We start from the raw sequence: 23,109 nt of genomic DNA on the forward strand, positions 1-23,109 counted from the left end.
ACTGGATATACTAAGATCTGACCAGACTTGCCTTGAGTTTTTGGACTGCAACGGTTATCAGTGATTTGAGCAGATCAGACTAGGAGTGTCATGTGATCTCAGAGGAGGGAATCAGACCTTATTTCACCTAGAGCAGAACTGGTCATTCTCGGTAGTGTGGCTAGTAAAGCTGAGGCTCACTAGAGGGAATTAAATACGCTTATAACAGTGTTCTCACAAAGAAGTGGTGTAGCATAGAGTTCCTGCAGGGAAACAATCATGTAATCGGAAATTCCTTTGGATCAGAAACCCAACTGTCTAGACTCCCAGGTTGGAGCAGCTGGTGAGAGGAGCCTCTGTTGTAGCTCTATTGAGGGGGTGAAACTTGTTGCCCAAATTGCCTGGATAACTTTGATAATGGGAGGGAGGGGGTAACACAGAAACCCTGAACACAAAGGTTAATTAGAAAGAAAGTAGTAAGTTAGGGCTGCTAGGGGGAAACCAGCTTTACAGAAACCCATTTAATATTTAAAACTCTGAAGTGCCACAACTGAGCATGGGTGCATTATTAGCATCAGATTATATATAAAGAAGATCTTCTACTTCCAGAGCTTCAGATTCTACAAAGAAGACTGATCTTTACCAGCTGAGTGGTCATCATGGACATGGAATCTGCTGTTTCTTTGTAGATGGATGAAAAGTTTAACATCATAGGCTTGCAGCCCCTCTGGTTTTCATGATGGCAGCAACCAGTGGAGAAAGCCAGCTACAGAGGATTATCCGGGATTTGCAAGGTACGCTGCCTGTTGACAGACATGATTTTACAGGCCAGTCTGCATTCCTCATGTTTTTGTTATTTTGGCACAACGTTGGTTTGTTTATAATTGTCTGAAATCTGTGCATGGCATTTATAATTTGACATGTTTGTTCGGTGTTGAAGTAACTCTTATCTCATATTCTGCATGAAATTTACTCTGCTTTATTTAGGATATCAAATTGTGTACTGTATCAATTTTATAATAAAAAACATCCCCTTGGGATTAGGATTTGCTGTCTCTGCAAACACTAGGCAGGATTCTTCTCTTACACTGGTATAAATCTGGACTATCTCCAGTAAAATGAGCAGAGAGACAGTCCTGTAAAATTAATGTAAGTGAGAAATCAGAACTTTCTTTTCCATGTTTATGGATCACAGATAGTCACAGGGACAAAAATGTTATTCAGACAATGAAGTTAGGCCTCCCAAGGTACGGAAGAATGGGAGAGAAGACAGGGAAAATTTTGCCTGAGTAATCAAAGATGGGTGTGAGGAGGCAGAGCTATGAAAGATGGTTTTGTGGATAAGACACAAATAAATTAGGAAGTCATTGCTGTTTTCCCAATTTTGTCACGGATTTCCTGTTCAGACTTGAACTAAGACATTTTCAAAATCAAACAATGGTTTTGGATATAAGGTTTGAGATGCCTCTTGGCCTACTTTTTATAAGCACTGTGGGTGCCTATACATGTGCTCCAGGGCGGGGGGTGGCATTTTAATTAGAGCGGCTCTTGAGAGCCGCTCTAATTAAAACACCTGCAGCTTTTTGTATTCAGCATCCCGCACTTTAGAAAGGCGGAAGTGCTTTAACTAAAGCTTGTTCAGTGAGTGTTAGTTAAAGCATCACTGCCACCGTTTTGAAATGTGAGGTGAATACACAAGATGCTGCAGCACACTGAAGCATTGTGATTACAAAACTCTGGCAGACTCGATTAATCAAACCCATGAACGCCGCATGACCCTGGAGGCTGGGTGGGCGTGGGAAGCTCCTGCAGGTGGCAGTGGCACTGGGGGTGGCAGGAGCATGGCAGCAACGAGCAGTGAGGTCCCACAGGGAGCCACAGCACTGTCAGGGACCAGGGGGGCGGCAGGTTGCAGGCAGCGGCAATTAAGGACTGGCCGCAGATGCCACTGGTAGTGTTGACAGCGAGGGGAGAAGGTGAGTCTGCTCCAACGCATTCTAATCAGAACATGTTGAAGCATATGTAAAAGTGCCCTGTGAGCCTACAAATCCAGCTGCAGTGGAAAGGAAATGCAAGTGCTCAGCATCTCTGAAAATCAAGCCCAAGTGATCCCAGGAGTAACTAGGAATAACGGCCACAAGTTGATCGAGAGTAGGTTCAGGCTAGACATCAGGAAGCACGACTTCACAGTCAGGGCGGCTAGGAACTGGAACCAACTTCCAAGGGAAGTGATGCTCACTCCTACCCTGGAGGTCTTCAAAAGGAGGCTAGATAGACACCTAGCCGGGGTCGTTTGACCTCAGCATCCTTTCCTGCCCATGGCAGGGGTTTGGACTTGATGATCTGCTCAGGTCCCTTCCAACCCTACCGACTATAAAACTCTCCTCCTCAATATTCCTAAAAAAACTTGGAGCTCCTTAAATCACTGGACAGTATTTTTGTCCTTCAGTTTCCTTATCTCAGAAATGATCATATTTTCATTGGAGGTGTTGTCAGTGCTCAAAAGTGTAGGACATAAAACTAAAAAAGGCTTGCTGAGAGATCTAGTTTGGAGTCCTATCAATTCAGGTAACCACATGAATTTATAAAGATTCATCTTCAAATCAGTTAGGGTTATTCCCCTCACTTCTCTTGTTGGAAAACTATTTTAGATCCTCTGATAGTTAGAAACATTCTTCTAATTTGTCTCCTGAATTTATTCATTTTTACTTTTATTTATTTATTTATTTATATGTATTTGTCCTTGTGCTGATACTGTCTAACTTAAACAGCTCATGGATATGTGTTCCCTTTCACTCTTCATTTTGCTAGGTTGAACAAGCCAAGCCTTTTAGTATTCCAGCTTGAATGAATCTTTCTTGAATGTGGTTGAATAGAATTATACATGGTTTCCTAGACATTAATGGAATATATAAAGCTCTAGATATACTAGATAGTCCAGTTGTATTTTCCTATCTCTGCAAGGATTGCCTCGTATAAGCCAGGATTGCAGTTGCCTTTTTTGTGGTCTCATAATATTTGTGCCTTCTAGTCACCCTGTGATTTATACACCTAGGCCTTTCATCGTCCCTGTTGTTTCTAATAGATGAGGACCAATTTTATTAGTTCCGATATGCATAACCATGCATTTTGTATGGTTGTTTTATTCCTTTTCTGTAAATTCAGTCTTCAAGAACATCCAGTTCTTTCTGGAAGTTATTCTGGTCCTCCTCTACATTGATAGTGCCTCCTAACTTTGTGTCATCAGAAAATCTCCTTAGCATATTCATACTTTTTGTGTTAACACAGTAGTGTTAATAAAAATGTTAAATAATATTAAGCCCAATACTGATCCTCAAGAAACTTCACTAGTAACATCCCTCTATTCCAGTAAGTGAATTAAATAATATTCCTCCAGGCAAGGAGTGCTGTATGCATGCAAAATAATGTATGTTGTCAATATGTGACCATAAACAGTCAACAACTACAATAGTTCTACAATTTAAATTGTTATTTATTAATATGATTAAAATGAGCATCATTAGCCACTATTTCATAAGACATCTCAGGGGAAATGAGACAGGAGGATGGCATGGAAAGGTTCCAGTTAGTAGGGGTGTACAAAGCTTTGGTCGCCGATTTGATTCAGAGAAGATTCGGCCTGATTCGAAGGCTGAATCACCAAATCCGAATTGAATCAGGAGACCAAAACAAACCTCCAAATCGATTTGGAAAAGATTCAGAAGAAGATTTGGAGATTCAGAGGGCAGTCTTTCAGGGGAACAGAAACTGAGAAGAGGGAAGGGGAGTGTGGGGGGAAGACTGACATCTGTAGCTGTCCAGTGACTGTCATCTTTCCCTGAGTCCTCTTCCAATCACAGGGCTCTGGGAGAGGGACGTAGAAACAGCATATAAGCCTCTGTCTGCAGGCTTTCTGTACTTTTTGTGAGCTGTTTCTGCCCGAGCACCGAGAAGGCCCCCCGTTACAGGCTGCCATCCCTGCTGTTTTCACCCCGCTGTGCCTTAACACATACATACAGTCCCACGTCACGAGTTTTGCTTTCAGAAGCTTGAGGTGCAGTTTCCCAGAAACCCCTGCACCTATCTCCTTGAAACCTGGCAGGCCTCATGCCCTCCGAAGAAGCTACCATCCCTGCTGTCTTCATCCAGATCTGCCAAAAAATGACAACATTATAGGTATTTCAGTGATTCCCCATTATAGGCTGTGGCCAAATCTCTCCAGATCAGTGCCAAATCTTCTGAAGCCGATGTGGCCGAATGGATTTGGGACAGTGATCCGAATCTCCAAATCAAATCACTGTCCTCTGAACCGGCCAAATCCAAATCCAAATCAAATACTTCCCTATTTGCACAGGCCTACCAGTTAGGGCTGTCAAACAATTTTAAAAATTGATCATGATTAATTGTGCGATTAAAAAAATTAGTCTCAGTTAATTAAGTTTTTAATTGCACAGCTAAAAACTCAATTATGCAGGTACTTTGTATGGGTGGGGTTGGGGGGTGGAATTTGTGAGGCTGTGGGTGTGTGTATGGGGTTTGGAGCCTGTGGGGGTCTGCGCAGGAAGGTCTGGAGCTTGGGAAGGGGGGATCCCTGCATGGCCTGGCAGGATGTGGGGTACTGTGGGTCAGGAGGGGGCGGGCAGCAGCAGGAGGAAGGAGGGGAAAAGGCAGGGGCATTGGGGGTGCAGTTTGAGGCCGTCACAGTGAGGGAGGGAGTGGGGCAGGGACAGGGGCAGGGGCTGGGATGAAAAGGACCCTGGGGTCGGGGCAGGTCATGTGACGGAGCCGCGGGCAGGTTGTCTGTGGAGGAGGGAGCATGGCTCCCTGCCACTGTGCATACCCCTGGGGGAGGCATGGGGGGCGTGTGACCCTTGGTTTGTGCATGTGTCAGAGGCGGGATGCCCTCTGTGCCCTGCTGCCTTTGCCCCGGGAGAGGTGGCACCTTAACTAACAGGTTCAGAAAGCTATATGTTTTTTTTACGTGATGGTCTCCATCACCAATGAAAGCTTATACTTCTCTGAACCACTTAGTCTCTGAAGGCACCTATGCGCATGCCCAATGCCTACTCCAACACATGCTAATTAACACATGTTGGAGCAAACTTGATTAATCGAGTCTGCTGGAGCATGCTAATTAGCACCCTCCAGCAGCCTTTGTGTCACATGTGTTCAGCGTGCCCACGCTTCAGAATAGCTAATGAGCTTTAGTTAAAGTGCCCCCACCACCATTTTGAAGTATGGGATGCTGAATATATGAGAGTCTGTTGGCACTTTAATTAGAGTGGCTCCTGAGAGCTGCTCTAATTGAAACCCCCCACCCTCACACATGTAAAGATGCCCTGAGGTGCACTTTGCCCTGCCGTCTGCCTTTCACACTTCAAGTGAGGAAAAAGCAAAGATATATTACATAGCAAAGCTGGAACTCAGCACAGAGACCCTATTTGATTTGCAGCAAGGAAGGATTATCCTACCTAGCCTCAAACAATTTAATGAAGCTGGACTGGAGACCTAAAGCCTGGTCAAGCCCTCCAGGGGGATAGAGAACACTATAAAATCAGTCATTTGTGATACTACTTGAAGAGAAGCCGCTGAGATAGATGGATTCTTTGAATCAGCAGAGCTTTACAGATAGGAGCGGGGGTTATTTTGTTTGTTTCTAGTTTTGTAAATATGTTTCCCCCCCCTTTGTATATTGTAACAAGGGCACTCTAAAGCTTCCAGAATAAAACACTGAGGAGATAAATGTGCTGATCAAATGGCTGTTCTTGTTACTGAACCCACTGATCCTCTTCAGCAGCTTACATTTGCTAGAATTCTCATTGGCCCTGCAAACCAGCAGTCATTGATGTTCATAAAGATTGGAAAAAATACCTTCCTCCATAAAAGCAGCAGAGGGAAAATGTGCTTTGAGGTTTTCAACATTTTACAGTTGGTTTGCTTTCTACAGCAGCTTCTGGGAGGGTGGGGTTGCTAAATATTATTAACTAGCTATGTATGCAAGAGAAATAAAACAATATTACAAATTAACACTGTTTGAACTGTAACTTTTTGCTTTGCTCAGCATGGGATCGTGATCAGAGCAGCAAAATTCTGCAGTGTCATTCAAATGCTCTGACTGAAAGAAAAAGAACACATATGCACTGTGTAGAGAAGCAATCCATGTGTTCATTTATTGGTTTAAAGTTACTTAGGTATGCCAAACATCTCTTTTTAGTTACTTGTTCTGGTGTCTTGTTTTAAAGATGCTGTGACAGAGTTAAGCAAAGAATTTAAAGAAGGAGGGGAGCCAATCACAGATGACAGCATCAACTTACAAAAATTTTCCTACAAGCTTGAGTACCTTTTACAGGTAAGAAGCAACATTTGCTACTTTCTCTGTCAGATCTGCTGAGGGGTTTTCTGTCTTTTTTGTGTTCCTTTAAGATTCGGTATTTAGATAGCAGTAAAAAAATCAGAATGTATTAGAGCAATCACAATACAAGCCATCTTCCTTTTAGTTATTGGGTTGAAGTGCAGGCCAGCGCTTATTATATCTGTTGTAATGTCTTTTATTCAGCAATCTACTTTGAAAATACAAGGGATTTTGCACTGTTTAAGAGGCTTTTTCACTTGGCTTTGGAAACTCACCATGTTATATCAGCATACAGAACTTTTCGTAATAAGGTCTGTGAGAGTTTTTAATGCAAGATAAGTATATCTAGCTATCCCTGATAGCATAATTGTAATGACCAGAATAACATATAGGTTTTTGATTGACGTTATTGTGCAAAATGATTTGAATAAGTACCAGGGATCACAGGTGGGGTTTTTAGAGCCCATGCTGTAGCCAGTCCCTCTGTAGCTTCCCTGTTATTGATAGCCAAACTAGCCAGGCACCTGGCCCTAGTGGAGACAGAGACTGAATCACTGTCATACAGTTCTTTTTCCAGATGATCTAATTCATTTCATAATTCTAGGAATTGCTCCCTTTTTGACCATGGACATGTCATTTAACCAGTCTTTTGCCTTAGTTTATAAAACAGAACTGAGAATGCTTCCCCACCTTTAGGAAAGCTTTTTGAACTCTGCCTTGCTTTCATCTTGAGCAGTGTGGATTTATATGCCTATTTTAGGTAGTTTTTACTGAATGTGTTCACCCACACTAGTACAAGACATTATTTTGGGAGTGATCATAGACCGCAGCACTCAGCTAACATAATTCTAAATGGGTTTGGATGGTTGTTCTCTAATTAAGCTGAGGATTCTGATTTATATTGTGAATTACAGTACAGCATTCAGATTCACCAAAGCTCACTGATAGAGTTCAAGGGCTTCTTCCTTCTTCGCACATGCCTGTCCCATTAATTAAAATGAATCAGAGCTGTGAATGTGAATACTCATGCAAGAGGAACATGATATCAGTATAGCCATATGCATTTCAGTGACTTCAGGTTTTACCCACTATGGTTTTTTCCATCCAAGTTTGACCAGAAAGAAAAGACCACGCTGCTGGGGAACAGGAAAGACTACTGGGATTATTTCTGTGACTGTCTGGCTAAAGTCAAAGGAGCTAATGATGGAATCCGCTTTGTCAAGTCTATTACAGAAGTAAGTAGATTGGGTCGATTAATCATTCCAACAAGTAGTTCATATTTCTGTATGCCTACTGGGAGCACTACAAAACCCCTCAGATATAGACTTATGCTGTTCCTGCTTTTTATATAGTAGAAGAAACTTGGAACTTCATAGAATACCCATCTGAAAGGTAAGCCACCGTAACTTGTTCGCCAAATTATTTAGAAGGAGACTGTGTAGTTATGCAGTTACTCATACAATTTGTCCCAGGGACCTCATCTTAGCCCTGAAGTATCTGAATTAATGTCATGTTATTGGTTCCCCTAAGAAAAGAAAACAGTCGATGAACAGTGGGAAGGATGCCTTTTTAGTGCAAATGCCTATAAATTTACTGCTGGGGTTGGATCAAAATACAATCAAGGGAGTCAAGCCTGCCTTCGTGTGCATAGGTTACATAAGGGCAGGATTTGATCCAATGAGAGAGAGAAAACAAACGTTTACCTTTCTCATCACTTTTCAGTCATTCAGTGAGATTGAATGAGAGTAACTGAGCAAAGCATTTGGCTTCATGTCCCTATTCAGGCAGTGTTTGCACAGTGCTCTGAGGGTATAAAACACCATGTAATCATTTGGAGGGGTGGAGGGAGTGGTTTTTATCGCCTGAGGTATGCTGCCATGAAGAGGATAAAAAGTGAACTTGTTCTCATGAAGCTAAGCAAAGTACACACTGGTAAATAGCACAGTAATAAAACCTCAGTCCAGCATCAACAGAGAGCAAACCTTAAATCGTTAAATCTATTAGTGAGGTAAGTACTGTGAGAAGTTTTTTTGGGTTGATCCTTTCTGAGTTTGTGGGGGAAGGAATGACTTGAATCAGACATGAGGATAATTGGAGCATTGCTGAGGGTGTGCTGAGATGTCTAGTTTTACTGTCTCCTGCTGTGCTATTTGTGTGATGTGGTGATTATACAGATGTTTTCATCTCTTCTCTCAGGATTTCCCTGCCAGCAGCCCTGACGCTGTTATCTTGGGACTTTTCCATGTAGTCAAAGAGCCAGTTAGGAGACTAGCATGACTGCTACCAGAGCAGTCAGTCCCTGCTTTCCCTATCCATTTTTCCTTCTCCTTAGGCCCTTTTTTCAGTTTTCTTTTTGGCTATCAAGAAAACCCTTACTCCCTTCCCTGGTTTCTGTCTGGACTTTCAGATATGAAGCATCTTCTCCTCAGCCTTTCTTCAATTTCCACTTTCAGTTCAGGAGGTTGGGGAGACAATTAAATTTATTTAAAAATCAAATATTTTTCCCCAAGTACCTAAAAGACATCTGTATAGACAGAAGAGGTAAGAGGAACACAGGCCTCCCATGTTGGGTGGCAGACCTTCTAGTCTCAGAGCCAGCTGTCCATGTGTGTGAAAGCTCCTTCCCAAGACAAGGCAAAGCTAAAACTAAGGCATTTCTTTTCCTAATATTAGATTCTACCAGTGTCTTGCCTCTTGGGCTGGAATTGTTACCCCATTGACTTTAAAACCAGGTATTCATTCCCTGCAGAATTCTTCTTTATTTGTGGTCTTTTTGCTTGCTTCCAAAGCCACACACAATCCCAATTCACTGCATCCTGACTTTCTGTTACTTTATATCCCTGCTGAATTGCATGAGTTGCAGAGATCTGTTTTACATCTGTTGATGACTTCAGTTACACTTAAAAGTATATACCTCTGCTGCTGCTTCTGGCTAATGGTTGGGTGGAAATCAACAAGAAGTTGCAATTTTCTTAAACATTTGCATACATTTTCAGTTCAAAGCTTCTAAAAAACACCGATTTTAAAAATTACCACTGAAAAGTAACAATAAGGAGGAAAGAAGGAAAAGGTGGTAGTAGAAAAATGAATGAAAGGTTTTTTTGTTTTCATTAAAGATTGAAAACAATCATTTTTCTAAATTTTCCCTAAAAAAAAATGGTATTCTTATAATACTTATGGTTTTTAAACAAAATAAAGTCTTACTTGAAAGACAGCTACATGCTCTATATCAGATCTCTTTTAGACCTCTGTGAAGAGTGCTTTTTAAAATACACATATAGTCGTCTAAAGTAGTCTAATCTCCAGCTTGGCAAAGAAAGGTTTTCTGTTTGAACTGGAAGACTCACATGTCATGAAAAAACATCATCTGTTAATTCATAATTGATTATTCTAAGAAGTGCTTATATTCTAAAGTGAGAAGAATCTCCAATAATATCACTGGACTCATTTTTTTCCTCTTTATTTCTCCTCAGCCATTTATTCCCAAGTGGGGACATTGCACTTTTTTAATAATAAGAAAAGAGTTATTAAGTTACTGAAACAAAATTGTTACTAGAGAATTGTTAAGATAGAGATCAAGACCTTCAGATTAAAACAACATAATTTACACTAGAGAAATTTTCTTAAAGTATAGTTAACTGTCATGCCATCTCAAAATCTACATTCCTCTCTTCCATTTTTTTTAGATCAGGGGTGTCAAACATAGCTTGCACACTAGATCTGGCCTGTGGAGGTGGGTCATCTGGCCCACACAGCTTCTTTTTGTCTGGATGAATTACCTCTAGATCTGTCTGTGGGGCTTCTTACTCTGGCTCCCAGAACCACTGTGTTGGCATGGCCAATACTGAGGCGTTAACACCACTATGACAGCTTTGCTGAAAATAAAGGCAATCAGTCTGATCTCCCCAGTCACCTGCAAGCTGTAGCTGCCTGTCATGATTCCCCTGGTCCCTGCTTTACCTCCCTTTCTCTTGGCTCTCCTACCACACCTCGATTTACCTAAGTTCAGGAGGCAGGCGGCAGTCGGGGGTTATTTCCACTGCATATATTGTTCACCAGACTTTTGCTCTTTGCTTCTTCTGCCCTACCCCTGGAACGGGCATCCTGCTCTGTTTACCACCTCCCTAGGGGCTCACCCTTTCTGCATAAGCACCACCTTGTTGGGGCTTCTTTATCCACCTGGATCCTGATTCTCTGGAAGGAGCCACTCTCAAAATCCACTGACTCCAGTCTCATGATGTGGGGCCTATGTCCATTCACTGCTCTTCATGGGCACTAGGCCCCCGGCCACACCTCTGCCCACTCAGGCTCTTATTGGGACCTCTTTCCTCCCTTCACAATCCCATCCCAAACCACTGGGATCGCTTATGCGGTGAGGAAGAAAAAGAAAGGAACAATACAGTCATATCCTGTCTAATCAGTCTCTCTCAGCATTCAGGTTTCAGTAGTAGGCTGCTTTGCCCCTTTCCACAGTCTCCTCCAGCTAAGGCATCCCACTTTGGCATCAGGAGCCCCTCACCTCTGCTTCAGACACCTTGTTCTACAAACACTGATTCCAGTTTTGCTTGAACACTTCTCCCCTCCCTTCCCATCCTCTGGTAGGGATTTAAGTAGCCAGGTCGGGCTTTCCAGTCTCAACCTGTGAATGAGTTGCTTAATGAGTTAATTGGTGAGTCCTTAAGCCACTGCTGTTTCATCTTTGAGGATACTGGCTCTCTATACTCCAGCCTGTGACTCCCTTCTCTTCAATCCCTCTGCCCTCTGTCCCTCCATCTCTCTTTCTCCACTGTCTAATAACAGGGCAAGGGTTCCCTGTTACAACCACCTGCCCCCTTCCCTGCAGCAGAATTTCCAGGTGTTGATTGCCACCTGGCATTTAAATCAGCAGCAACAACTTTACTCCTCATGTGCTAGCCCTTGCAACTCTAGTGAGAAGGCCTGTGTGCTGGATCCTGCCCATGAGAAGTCCTGTAGTTCAAATGATGCCTACCAATTCAAATAGGTTTGACACTCCTGCTTCAGATAAAAATGAAGGTGTATTTACGTTATCTGACCATATCAGCCCCAGATTATGGTGCACGTAATTGTCTGCATGTGGTGAGAGGCATATGAACAACAGAAACCTTTTATTAAACCAACTCAGATAGTTGGAAAAATTCTTCTTAGCAAGCTTTCAGGCATAAATACTGAAGTTCAGTCAAAGGTCCCAAGCTAAATACTGAAGTATTTAAACCTGAAAGCTTGCTAAGAAGAATTTTCCAACTATTTGAGTTGGTCTAATAAAAGAGATCAGATTTACCCAAAGAGCCTTGTCTGCCTGTGTCCTTAGACCAGAAGGCTACAACCTACACCACGGAAACCTTCTGCATTTGTGTAGTTTAATAAGAGCTTCGTCTGATCTTGTTTTTTCCATATCTAGCTTGGAAACTTTGATTGAACTTTGGTTTGACTGATGATTATCTTAAATTCTGTGTCTTCTCTTCCCAGTTAATACTGATTTCTTCTTGTCTGCCTTAAGGTTTCAAAAGATTTTTAAAACACCTTACGGTGGGCTTAAATTTCACCATTCAACAATGTTGTGTTCTTTAAATAGCTGCAGAAGTTTGGGGGATTTTTTTTTTTTACTTGTGGCTTATGATTTAAAAAAATCAGTTGACTACTTCAGGTACCAGGTGTGTAGGATTCTGTTTCTGAAATGAAACAATAGAAGTCAGAGGAGTTGCTTTTAGGCTATTTCCCCTGACTTCAGGTGGAGATCAGCAGTTGAAAGATGAACCTGTATATGCTTCCAAACCATAACTTGAAGTGTTTTCCAGGAAGAATGTTTTCTGTTTGGAAGTAGGGAAATGAGAGGATGTGATGTTAATCACTGTTTTAGAAATCATAGAATAATGAATAAAGAATAACTTTTCCCTTCCCTCTTTGTGCAGCTACAGTATATATTCACTAGGTCACTGAGTGAGAGAGCTTGTGAAACCCATTAAAATTGCATCCGCATTAATGAAGCCGTCCCTAATGTTCCAAATAGAGTGAACCAAGCCACTGGGCTTATTTTTCTTATTCTCAAAGGAAGAAAAACTTATGTTAAAATATATCTTTTTGTGTCTTTGCTTTTACATCTCTTTCAAAAAAACTTTACTGTCAGCAACACTGTCCATACACTATTCCCACCAGCTGGAGGCTTTCATTCATTCTGGAAGTGCTGAGAGTGCCCAGTCTTACCTAGCTCTATTAATTCTGGCAGGGTTACAGGACAAATTGATATGGATTGTACTCATCAGCTGAGCAGGGCTCCTGACGGAAAGGCAGCAAAGCAGAGTATCCCAAGCAGGGGCGGCACTAGGGGAAGTCTTGGGGGGCTATAGCCACCCCAAACTTCCCCGTAGCTCTCCTGTAGCCACTCCTCCCAGCACCACCACTGCTGACCACCCCACACAGCTGAGCCCACCTTGCTCCCAGCCCTGGCCCACCCCTCCGCCAAGAAGAAGATGGCACAGCCCCTGTCCCCAAGCCCACAGCGGGCAGCCTGCGTCCTCCCTGCACAGAAATCTGGAAGAGGGAGGCACATACTCTCCTGTGCCTCCCCCAGGGGTGCACACAGCAGTGGGGAGCTGCCCGCAGCTACATCCTGCGCCCCACCCTGGGTTTCTATTCACTGCCCTGGCTGGCTAGCACCTGCCCCTGCCCCAGCCCCTGCCCCACTCCCTCCCTCAATCTGCACCCCCCCCCATACACCTTCCCCCAACCCGGCCTACAGATTTACCAGCAGGACGTGGCTCTCCAAGCTGCCCAGCTGCATTTCTGTAAATCAGCGATCAGATCAGTATTGGCTGATATGGCTGGTTAATAGTCAGCTATCAGTATTGGCCAAGAAAATCTTTTATCAGTGCACCACTACTGTTTAGTTTAATCCATAAGTTTTGGGGGAGCTCATACCTGGGCGGATAGGGTGTTTGGTTGCTTATGAAGGGCTTGAGATGAGAATCAGTCTCATCCCACTTTTTGTGGTGTTGTTCAGGTACCCATAGGGTGCTGCTTTCAATCTACCTATTTTAAACTACTTTCAGTGTACCTATCTACTTTGGTTGGAGCATCATATATCTGTAGTACAAGTTTTTAAGAGCTAATATTTAGTCTACAAGGTGCAAACCTACCCTGCCTTCTACTTGATTTCATAGTAACACCGCTAACTACATCTCTCTATATTTTGAAGGGTACCAAATAATTTGGTTGTAAAAACAAAACAGACAGATCTCAAAAGCAAAAAAAAAAAAAAAAAAAAAAAGAGTTCGGCAATACTTACGTTGACTAGCACCTCACTTCATGAGTTGACTCGTTGACTTCAATAGATACGCTATTCCTGAAATATAGTATTATGCAGTATAACAATGGCACAGTCTAATGCAAATTTACTTGTCTTGTATAATCTGAAGATATTTTATATGTACATTTGGGGGCACAGTCTGTCCTTTGCTACCTTCTGTATATCTGTTTCCTATCAGTAAAATGACAATTTCGTATTTGTCAGACACAAAAGACCACAACTCAGTGTTGGGATGGTGAGAAAGTCTGGTGGGGATGTACCTACCATCACTTCTAAGAACCCAAATTGCTATTCATGCTTTCTGTATGTGTTGTGTATGTATTTAGTGTTTAAAAGTTATTGTTTTGTTGCTTGTTCTTCCCAGCTGAGAACATCTCTTGGTAAAGGAAGAGCATTTATACGTTACTCCTTAGTACACCAAAGGCTAGCTGACACCTTGCAGCAATGTTTTATGAACACCAAAGTAACAAGGTAAATATCAAGGTACCTTTGTGAGGATTGGAAGATGCAGGATGTTCATCTCTAGCTCATATGCGACTGATCCAATAGTTATTCAGATAAATTAAAAACCCTCCATGAGGTTGGCTCAAGAATTTGAGAATAGGGTACAAAGCCTGTCCAGTCTAGGTTACTGGTTCATACCCATCTTCAATCAGCAGATAGTGAGATTTGTTCCCATCTCACAGTTGTTTTATGGTGTGTATGAAATGAGTTGTTGACCCCAGTCTAGTTCCTCTTAGACAGATGTTGATAGTGTTAAGCAGTCATTACCACCAGCACTACTAGTCTCAGTAGGGGAGTTAGGAAGGAAGTGAATAGATATGGATACCAAGCTATCCTTTCACCTTCTAGAGCAGCAAGATTGAAAGTACATGGGCACAGGATTGTATGAGAAAGATTGCCAGTTTTATATTAATTCTGAAGACAGAGACTTTTAGACTCCAGGACATCAATGGAGTACTTATTAAAAAGGAGTAAATTCAATAATATTTAAAACAAACCCACTGTCACTGGCTAGCCGGTTTTCTACTTTTCAATACATATTATGAGACCAGAAGTTAGCAACCTATGGTGTGCAAGCTGGATTTTGCCTGTGGAGCTACTGGATCTGGCCTGTGGAGCTGGAAGTCTTTGCCTCATCCCATGCCCATGCTGGACCTGGGCATTAAGGAGTTGCACCGGAGCCAAGCAGCTGGAAATTGCACCCACATCACCAGCACTTCTTCCTGCTCCATGCTGCCTGGCTGCAGTGCGAGTGCAGCTTCTAGCAGATGGGAAACTAAGCTGGAGCCAGGCAGCTTCTAGCTGCACCTGTACTACAGCGGGGAAGATCGGGTGGGGTGGGGTGGGGTGGGGAGTGCAGGAAGAAGTGGCGGCAGCAATGTGGGTGCACTTCCCAGCTGCCTGGCCCTCACTCAGCTCCCCTCCAGTTACTGGAAAAAGTGGCGGCACTGGCGCAGCTCCTACTGCCTGGCCCCAGCACAGACCTGGGTAAACCCCCTTTGCTGCTGATTCCCTATAAAACCACCCAGCCCGCACCTGACTGGAGCCAGAGTATTCCAATCTCATGGTTTGAAATGATTGCTGGCCCTGTACTAGACAATAGAAATAACAAGCATCAATGGTTAGTTATGTATAACTTGGGGATCACATACAGAAATATTTTAACATATTTTACATTAAAAAGCAGAGTGCAGGTCATGAAAAGTTTTATCCCTGGTTTGTTCTGGAAATATGTGAAAAATATATGGTGTTTTGGAGCTTGTATATCTTAAAGTTTTCTGCCTTCCATGCTGGAGATTCAGCAGAGCTTCTGGGAGAACACTTTCACAGATCTAGCTACAGACATCATATTTATCCCAGGATAAGCTGTTTTTTCCCAGTACAAAGTGCAGTTGTCAGACATGTGTGAACTGTCCTGGGATAAATCTTAAAAATGTCTGTGAGATGAGAACTACTCACAGTACTAACAGTACATCCCAACGTGCATCTGAATGGCTATCCCAGGGTTGCATTATTGAACTAGTGGCAAAAAAATTGCAGCATGTTCAGCTGCTCATTAAACCTTTATTGGAAGGGAAATATATGTGCATACTAATCGTGGGATATTCCTGTTCTGGGATAAACACAGGCACAACTTGTCCAGGGACAAATGTAACTTATGTTCCTAGCCTCATTGTACCTAAGTCTAGCTGGTGCAACCTGTTACTGCACCCTGTGAACATTACATTGGCTTATGTTTGCTTAAAAAGAAGAAATGTTTGCAAAATATAAATGTATGACCAGAGAATACAGTGTAACTGTCCAATATGTAACAAATTCTTTTCCCTTGCCATACCCTTTCCAAAGCCCAAAGTAAAGATTTATTGTTTAAGGGGTTTTCAAGTAAGGAGATCCATAGGTTTCAATAGCCCTACTGTCACTCTGAGGTCCTCCCCCTTTGTTCCCAAAAAAGGGGGTCAGAGTTAGTCAGTGGTTAGTCTGATTGTTACAAAGTGGATCCTCTTAATTTTTCTCTGACATGACAGATTGTTTTATGTCATAATCTTGACAATGATGCTTCTTTCTGTGTATTAACCAGTACTACTGACTTCTTTTTTTAGTGATTGGTACTATGCAAGGAGTCCATTTCTGAAATCTAAAATGAGCTCTGACATTGTGGGTCAACTCTATGAGCTCACTGATGTTCAGTTTGACCTGGCATCCAGAGGCTATGACTTAGATGCTTCTTGGCCAACATTTGCAAGGTAATGTAGACAAGCTTTATAATTTTGCAGATGGTTGGAGCTGTAACATATATTAGCTGATCTGCAAGGTCTTCTGCAATGTTTATATTTAAGGGAGGAGGGGAGGAAAAAGGTTGCACAAAACTTTACTTTCTGGCAGATCTATGCCCAACCTGGTCTTCATTGTCTTTATTATACTGAACATGAAGACCCAACTCTAGTGCCTAATGAAGTCCCGAGGAATGTTCCTTCTACTGCAAGGGGCACTAGCTTATGTCCCATATTGACTCAGGTATTCACAGTGACTGTGAAAAGTGATCTGAGTTCCTTCTACTCCAAAAGCTGAGGCTCTGACAAAACTAATAGTGACCTCTTTCACTTACAGTATTAAATGACCTTATGACATACATTTGCTTCAGTGGGCCTGATCCCACTTAAGAGTGCAACAATAAACGCAAGGTCTGATTTGTTGGCATGGAGTGCACACTTAGCAAATTTGTAGATGATACTAATTTGGGTTGAGGTGCAGACATTCTGCAGGGTAGGGCTAGGACCCAGAAGTACCTGGATAAACTGGAGAAATGGTCCACAGTCAACCAGATTAAATTCCACAAGGACAAGTGCAAAGTCCTAGTTGAAGCAGAGACCATGCACACTAGCTTCACGGTCTGCTGTGGCTGTACCTAAAAGAATCCCAAATGTTAGAGCAGACAATTTGTGTCTGTGCATACTGACGGAGGGGGCATGTGCATGTGCATGCGTGCATGTATGTTTGTTTAGCCTTTCAAAATAGCATGTTTTTTCCTTGTGATTTACAGGAGGACATTGTCCTCGCTTGGCTCTTCAGCATATTTGTGGAAGCCTCCAAGTCGCAGTTCAAGCATGAGCAGTTTAGTCAGCAACTACCTACAGGTAATGGAATAACAAATGAAAGTGTGTCAATCATGTTTCCTTAACAGTGCAGATCTTTATATGATGATGTAGCCAGTGCCAGTCTAGAGGCTGTCTGATACTTGCGATTTTAGGAAGCTACAAAAACCTTGACAATAAAAATAAAAATAAATTCTCAATTGATAATGAAATCCAACATTTAAGTTGTCTTAAACATAGTTTACACAACTGTAGACAGCTAGAAAAACTTGCATTAGTGACAAGGAAAACAGACCCTTTTCCTTGGAGCTTTCCTTTTATAGCACTGGTAACCTAAAAACTAACATCACTGATAATTTCTGAGAAATTTTCTCTTGGCCCAGCAGAGCATTCAAACTCATGTTTAAGAGCCATTGAAGTCAACAAGAATGAAGTGCATGTTTAAATGCCTTTCTAAATTGGGGCCTGAGAGCAGACTGACCTGATTTTTCCTTAGTTAAATAACATGCAAAGAATAAATAAATAACAAATGAAAGTAACTTAGAATTTGAATTTGGTTTAAGTGCTTGGACCCTGAATCATGAGCTCTATAAAAATGCCTGTTAATTAAAAAAAAGTAATTGAAAGGGATTATCAGTAACACGAGTCTCAAAATGCTGACTTCTAACTGTACTGTAGCCCCAGAATATTAATGTTACCACCACCCAGTATTAATCAAAAACCATTAAGCCATTGTACAATCTAACGTGGTACAATCTAATCTGATACAGGAAAAATGCAACAGTTTTTTAAATCTGAACTCTCTGTTCTCCCCCAACCCTCTGCTCCTAGGCTCAGGAGTGTCCTTCTAGCCCCGATGCAAATAATTCCTTAAATCCTGAGCAACTGGAAGGTTTTGAAGAGATGCGTGTGGAGCTTGACCAGGCAGAGTTGAGGCAGAGGGAGCTTCAGGATCGGATTCATCAGCTGGAAATGGAAAATCTGGAGTTTCAGGCAGCCATTGGCCTTCAGAAAGAACAAGTGCAAGTGGAGAAAGAGAAGAGCAGCAACTACAGTGAGGAGAACGCCAGGCTGACAAAAATGATAGCAGAGCTACAGAAGCAATGTGAAGTCTCCCAGTCCACGCAGAGTACTGTTCATGACCTGCAGAAATGCTTGCGGTCATTAGAACTGAACGCGGCTGAAAAGCAAAAGGAATACTATATGAAACTAGAGCAACTGGAGTCCAGCAAGGAGGCCTGCACCTCAAGACTGCACCACTTGAATCAGGAGCTGGAAACTACTCGAGCTTTGGTCAGCATGAAGGACCTTTGCATCAGTGAGCTTAGTGACAAGCTGAGCTCTACAGAGCAGAAGAACCTGGAACTCATTGCAAAAATAGATGCTCCCGTGGGTGAGAAGGAACAACAAACCACCACTAACTATGACTGTGCTCTAAAGATCCAAGAATTACTAGAAAAACTTCATCAGGCAGAAGAGGAAAAGGCTGACATGCAGAAACTAAGCAATGAACACCTGTTCCAGCTAAAGACAGTGAGAGAAGAACTGCAGCTGAAAGAGGTGGTACAGAAAGAACTGGAATCTAGATATGATTGCCTTGCTGCTGACTCCAGGGAAGAGAGTGAAAAATTACTTATGAGCCTGGAAACCATAGCAAAGGAAATGGATGCACTTCAGAAGGCACTGACGGTGAAAGGCAAGGAGGTAGCTGACCTCCAGATCCAGTTGAAGGGCTCGCAGGCTCAGGTGGGTTCACTGGAAAAAAAACTTGAAGAGGTCAAAAAAGAAAAAGACCAACTTGAGGAGGAGTCCAGCATCATGGAAAGTACCCAGAGACAGAAAGTAAATGCCTTTGCAGAGCAATTGGAGCTTCTGGAGGACCGGACAGCAAGGCTGAGTCAGAATGTGCATAGCCTGGAGGAGCAAAAAAAGAAGCTTCTTTTTGAGAAGGACCAGCTCAGCCAAAAAATAAAGGCCTTGGAGGAGTGCACAGAGCAGCAAAGCTTAGCTCTGAGCGAAATGGGTGAAGACAACAAAAAGCTGAAATCTGAAAATACAAGTCTGCAGCAAGCCAAGAAGAAGATGAAAGAGAAGCTGAAAAACTTGGAGGCATCTAAGGCATCTTTAGAAGCTGAGGTGGCCAGGCTGAGAGCTTCTGAAAAACAGCTCCAGAGTCAGATTGATGATGCCGTGGTGTCAGTGGATGAAAAAGAAAAGAAGCTCCGGGTCCAGAACAAACAGCTGGATGAAGACTTGCAGAACACCACAAGGCAAAACCAACTCTTGGAAGAGAGGCTACAGGCACTACGTTCTGAGTTCCAAGAACTGAGACAAAGAGAAGAAGCCACCAAGGAGTCTTTAGCTGTCTTGCAAGGAGAGCACAAGAGTGCCAGACAGAACAGTTTACAAATGGAGAAGAGTTTGTTGTCCCTGAAGGAAAGTGAAGAATCTCTTAAGTTGCAGATGGCAGAGAAGGATATGAAGCTCCAGGACAGGGAGCAGCAGTGCAAGCAGATAGAGGCTGAGCTGGAGAGACACAGAAAAAAAGCAGAGGCTCTGGAGATGGAAAAGCTAAGCATGGAAAAAACGTGCCTTCACCAAACAAAACTGATTGAATCCCTTACTACTGAGAAGAATTCAGTGGAGAAAGTCCAGCTGGAGCAGGCAGCGTGTCAGGAAAAAAAAACCCAAGAGCTAGCTTCCAGACTGGCCGTGACTGAAGAGCAGCTGCAGGTCAATCATGGTGAAGTGTCTAGGCTGCAGACAGAAGTCATTGAGCTGCGAGCCAAACTTCAACAGACAGCTAATGAACGAGAGAGGGTGCAAGGCAAGCTGGATGTCACCGAGGTGGTTCTGGAAGAACAGAAAATGCTGGTCCAGCAGCTGAAAGAGCAAAGTGAATCACTCAACAGAAGCCATGTGCAAGAGCTGGTGCAGTGCAAGCAAAGAGAGGAGGCTCTAACAAAGGAGTGGGAAAAGGAAGCCCATCAGAAAGCTGAGATGGAGGAGAACTTGCTGAGTCTCAAGGAAGAGCTGTCTAAGGTGAAACAGTGTTTGGAAACTATAAGAACAGAAAACGTGGAGCACAAAGACCTTCTCCACAGGACCAACACTGAGATGGCAGAACTCGGGATTCAGATCTGTTCCCTGACCTCTGAAAAGGTGACTGTAGAAGAGAAGCTGGCCCAAGTCAGTGAGAGGCTTCATGAAGTGGATGAGCAAGCAGCAAAGGAACAGGAGAGGCTGCAACTTGACATCTCTGTGCTTAAGCAAGAGAACCAGAACCTGGAAGAGAAACTGAAGGAGGCTCAGGTATGTGCTGCAGCTGTTCCAAGCCTGCAAGCACAGCTGGAGATGGCTGAGAAGCAGACACAGAACTTCCAAGAGACCAGCAAAGAAGAGCTGTCTGCAATAAAATTTCAAATGAGCACAGAGATTTTAAATTATCAAACAAAATTCAAGGTAAGTTGATGCAATATTATTGGGCTGTACAGTGTTCATTTACATCAGGGGTGCCAAAGATCTGGTCTACACTGCCCTATCACCTGGCCCATGGTACTGCCTGGTGGTCTCAAACCAGTCCCACCAGCATGTGCTGGACCTGGCCGCACACACTGCATGTGGCACACGGAGCCAATCCAGCATGTGCTTCATGTGGCAGGAAGGGCCAAACCAGGATGTATGCTGCTTGTGGTGCCCATGGCAGACCAGCCCTCTTTGTTGGATATGGTGCCGGTCTGCTGGTAACACAGCATTTGTGGCCAGTCTGGGGCTCATGCTGCATGCAGCACCTGCATCGGACTGGCCCTGCTCACTGTCTCCAACACTTGAGACTAGTCTATGGACCTGATCTGGCCTGCAGACCAGCCCCACGCCCGTGATCTGGATTACAGGGCCAGATGAGCTTGATGCCCCTAATTTACATAGTAGGGAGGAACAATTCCCTCCACAGCAGAGATTATTGGCTGAAATTCTAAGGCTTGTGTTATGCAGGAGATCAGACTACATATTCACAGCAGTCACATCTGGCCTTGACCTGTGAATCTATGAATGTAAAGAGATTTGTCCCTGAAAACCATGTGCCTGACTGCAGTGTGCTAAGCAGCGTTGGGTCCTGCTGACTTTTAGTACTGAAGTAGATTCAGCTTCTCTAAAAAACAAATGACCCAGTATAGATAGGTGGGGATGCACACTTTTTAAGGAGATTTTTGAAACATGGGTTCTGAGACTGGACGACTGCTTGGCTTTAGTAAATATTTATTCATCTATGACCTTGAAACATTTCAATTTGCAGTGTACCATTTAAAAAAAAACAACCCGTTATCCAAGTGGGGCCCAACATGCAGGGTGCTTTATAGCTGCATTGAACTACCTGCCCTCAGATCTTCTTGATTCTCTGATAAGAGGGGTTGAGGTATAAAAACCCCAAAAGGTGTTTTCTCAAGAGGTACTTGCAAACCAGCATCACCTTACTCATGGCACTCAAAGAAGAGGTCTGTCACAGTAAATTGTGCAGAGCTTATGATCCTTCTTCCCTTTCATTGGGTGCTATGACTAACAGAGAAACAGTTCATATTGTTAACTTTGAAGTTGTCATTGGGCTTTACTATGCTGTTGATACAAACATGAGTAGTTGACGTCTATCTTAGCGGCAGCATTTGAGGCAGACTGCACGCTTGAAAACGTATTGCAATATTGGTTACACTCAGCCCACATCTTAAGGTTAGCTTGTGTGATCAAAGAGCTAGACAACAAAGTTAGGACACCACTGGCAGCCTTTGGAAATCCCCACTCTGAGGGGTTTTTTAACCGCCACCGAGATAAATTTTGCTTCGGCCAACCCAGTTCAATTCCTGCTCTTGTAGGATGAAATCCCTGAAAAATTAAGTAGAGTGTATATGTTTTTGCAGCTCTGGAACTGAGATTAAGCCTCCTGGATGATCAGATTTTTACATCCCTCTGTACCCTGAGATTCTTATCATGTGAAGAAATAGCTCATTTACTTTCTACTTTGTGCATTTTAGTTTCCTACTTGTGAATATGACATATTTCTTTCTTGCACTCTCAGGATGATGTTTACTTGTTTAGTAGACTGGGCTGTTCCTGTTAAAGGATACACAGGCCCACAAACATAGCCTGATTACCTCAAAAGGAGATTATGCCATGAATTTTAGCCTCAAAGGTCACTTGGGTTCTCATCAGAAATTGAGCAGCCACATAACAGCCCAGGTTTTTCCCTGGTTCAACTTGAATTGTTCATTCCTCATCAGCAGGAAACTCCCAAATGGGAGGTGAGGGGGGGAGACACAAGTCTAGTGTGAAGTCTAATGAATGTTTTATGGACTATACTAGGATGTCAGGGAGGAATGCGAGAAAGTAAAAGAGCAGCTCAAGGAGCAGAAGCAACAGCTGGGTGCAACAGAAGAGGAAATTGCAGAGTTACAGGTATGTGCTTGATCTGATTAAAAGACTGGGATGTGTTGTGTCAGCAATCATTTGGATTGTAGTTGATAAGACAGGCAGCCTTCCTGGTAGCTTCCTGGAGCCTGAAAAACCACTTGAAGAAATAAAGGTTCCCAGGTCAAAGTAGTCTCATACTTGGGTGCCTAAAGTGAGAGATTTTTAAAGGTACAAATGGTAGTTGAGCACTTAGATGCCTAAATACAGACCCGGGGCATAGCAGTTGGCACCCTAATTTGAAAATGTTGCGTGTCACATTTAAATAGAACAGGTAATTTTGTACTTCCTTTTACGTGTAAGCCTTATGTTAATGAAGAAGCCCAAAACTGGATATTTTCTTTTCATGTTTCTTTTAAACTTTAAAATTAAAACTTTAACCTTTTGAACATTAAATTTTT

The 23,109-nt window shown here is 42.8% G+C and overlaps 1 protein-coding gene across 2 annotated transcripts in view; it reads left to right on the plus strand.

Annotated features, from left to right (window-relative positions):
• The window catches only part of FYCO1 (FYVE and coiled-coil domain containing 1), a 73,504-nt gene that overhangs the window by 14,290 nt on the left and 36,105 nt on the right, over positions 1–23,109 (plus strand). Inside the window, exons 2-9 of one of the 2 annotated variants that reach the window (XM_019537156.1) lie at positions 589–773; positions 6,222–6,328; positions 7,401–7,566; positions 14,020–14,126; positions 16,259–16,402; positions 17,200–17,293; positions 18,083–20,713; positions 22,604–22,696. In XM_019537156.1, the coding sequence (XP_019392701.1) occupies positions 6,276–6,328; positions 7,401–7,566; positions 14,020–14,126; positions 16,259–16,402; positions 17,200–17,293; positions 18,083–20,713; positions 22,604–22,696 (3,288 nt within the window). In that variant the 5' untranslated portion in view covers positions 589–773; positions 6,222–6,275. The remainder of the gene's footprint in view (positions 1–588; positions 774–6,221; positions 6,329–7,400; positions 7,567–14,019; positions 14,127–16,258; positions 16,403–17,199; positions 17,294–18,082; positions 20,714–22,603; positions 22,697–23,109) is intronic. The other variant, XM_019537149.1, reaches the window with a different exon arrangement.

This window comes from Crocodylus porosus, unplaced genomic scaffold, assembly GCF_001723895.1.
Source record: "Crocodylus porosus isolate Cpor-Errol unplaced genomic scaffold, CroPor_comp1, whole genome shotgun sequence".
NCBI lineage: Eukaryota > Metazoa > Chordata > Crocodylia > Crocodylidae > Crocodylus > Crocodylus porosus.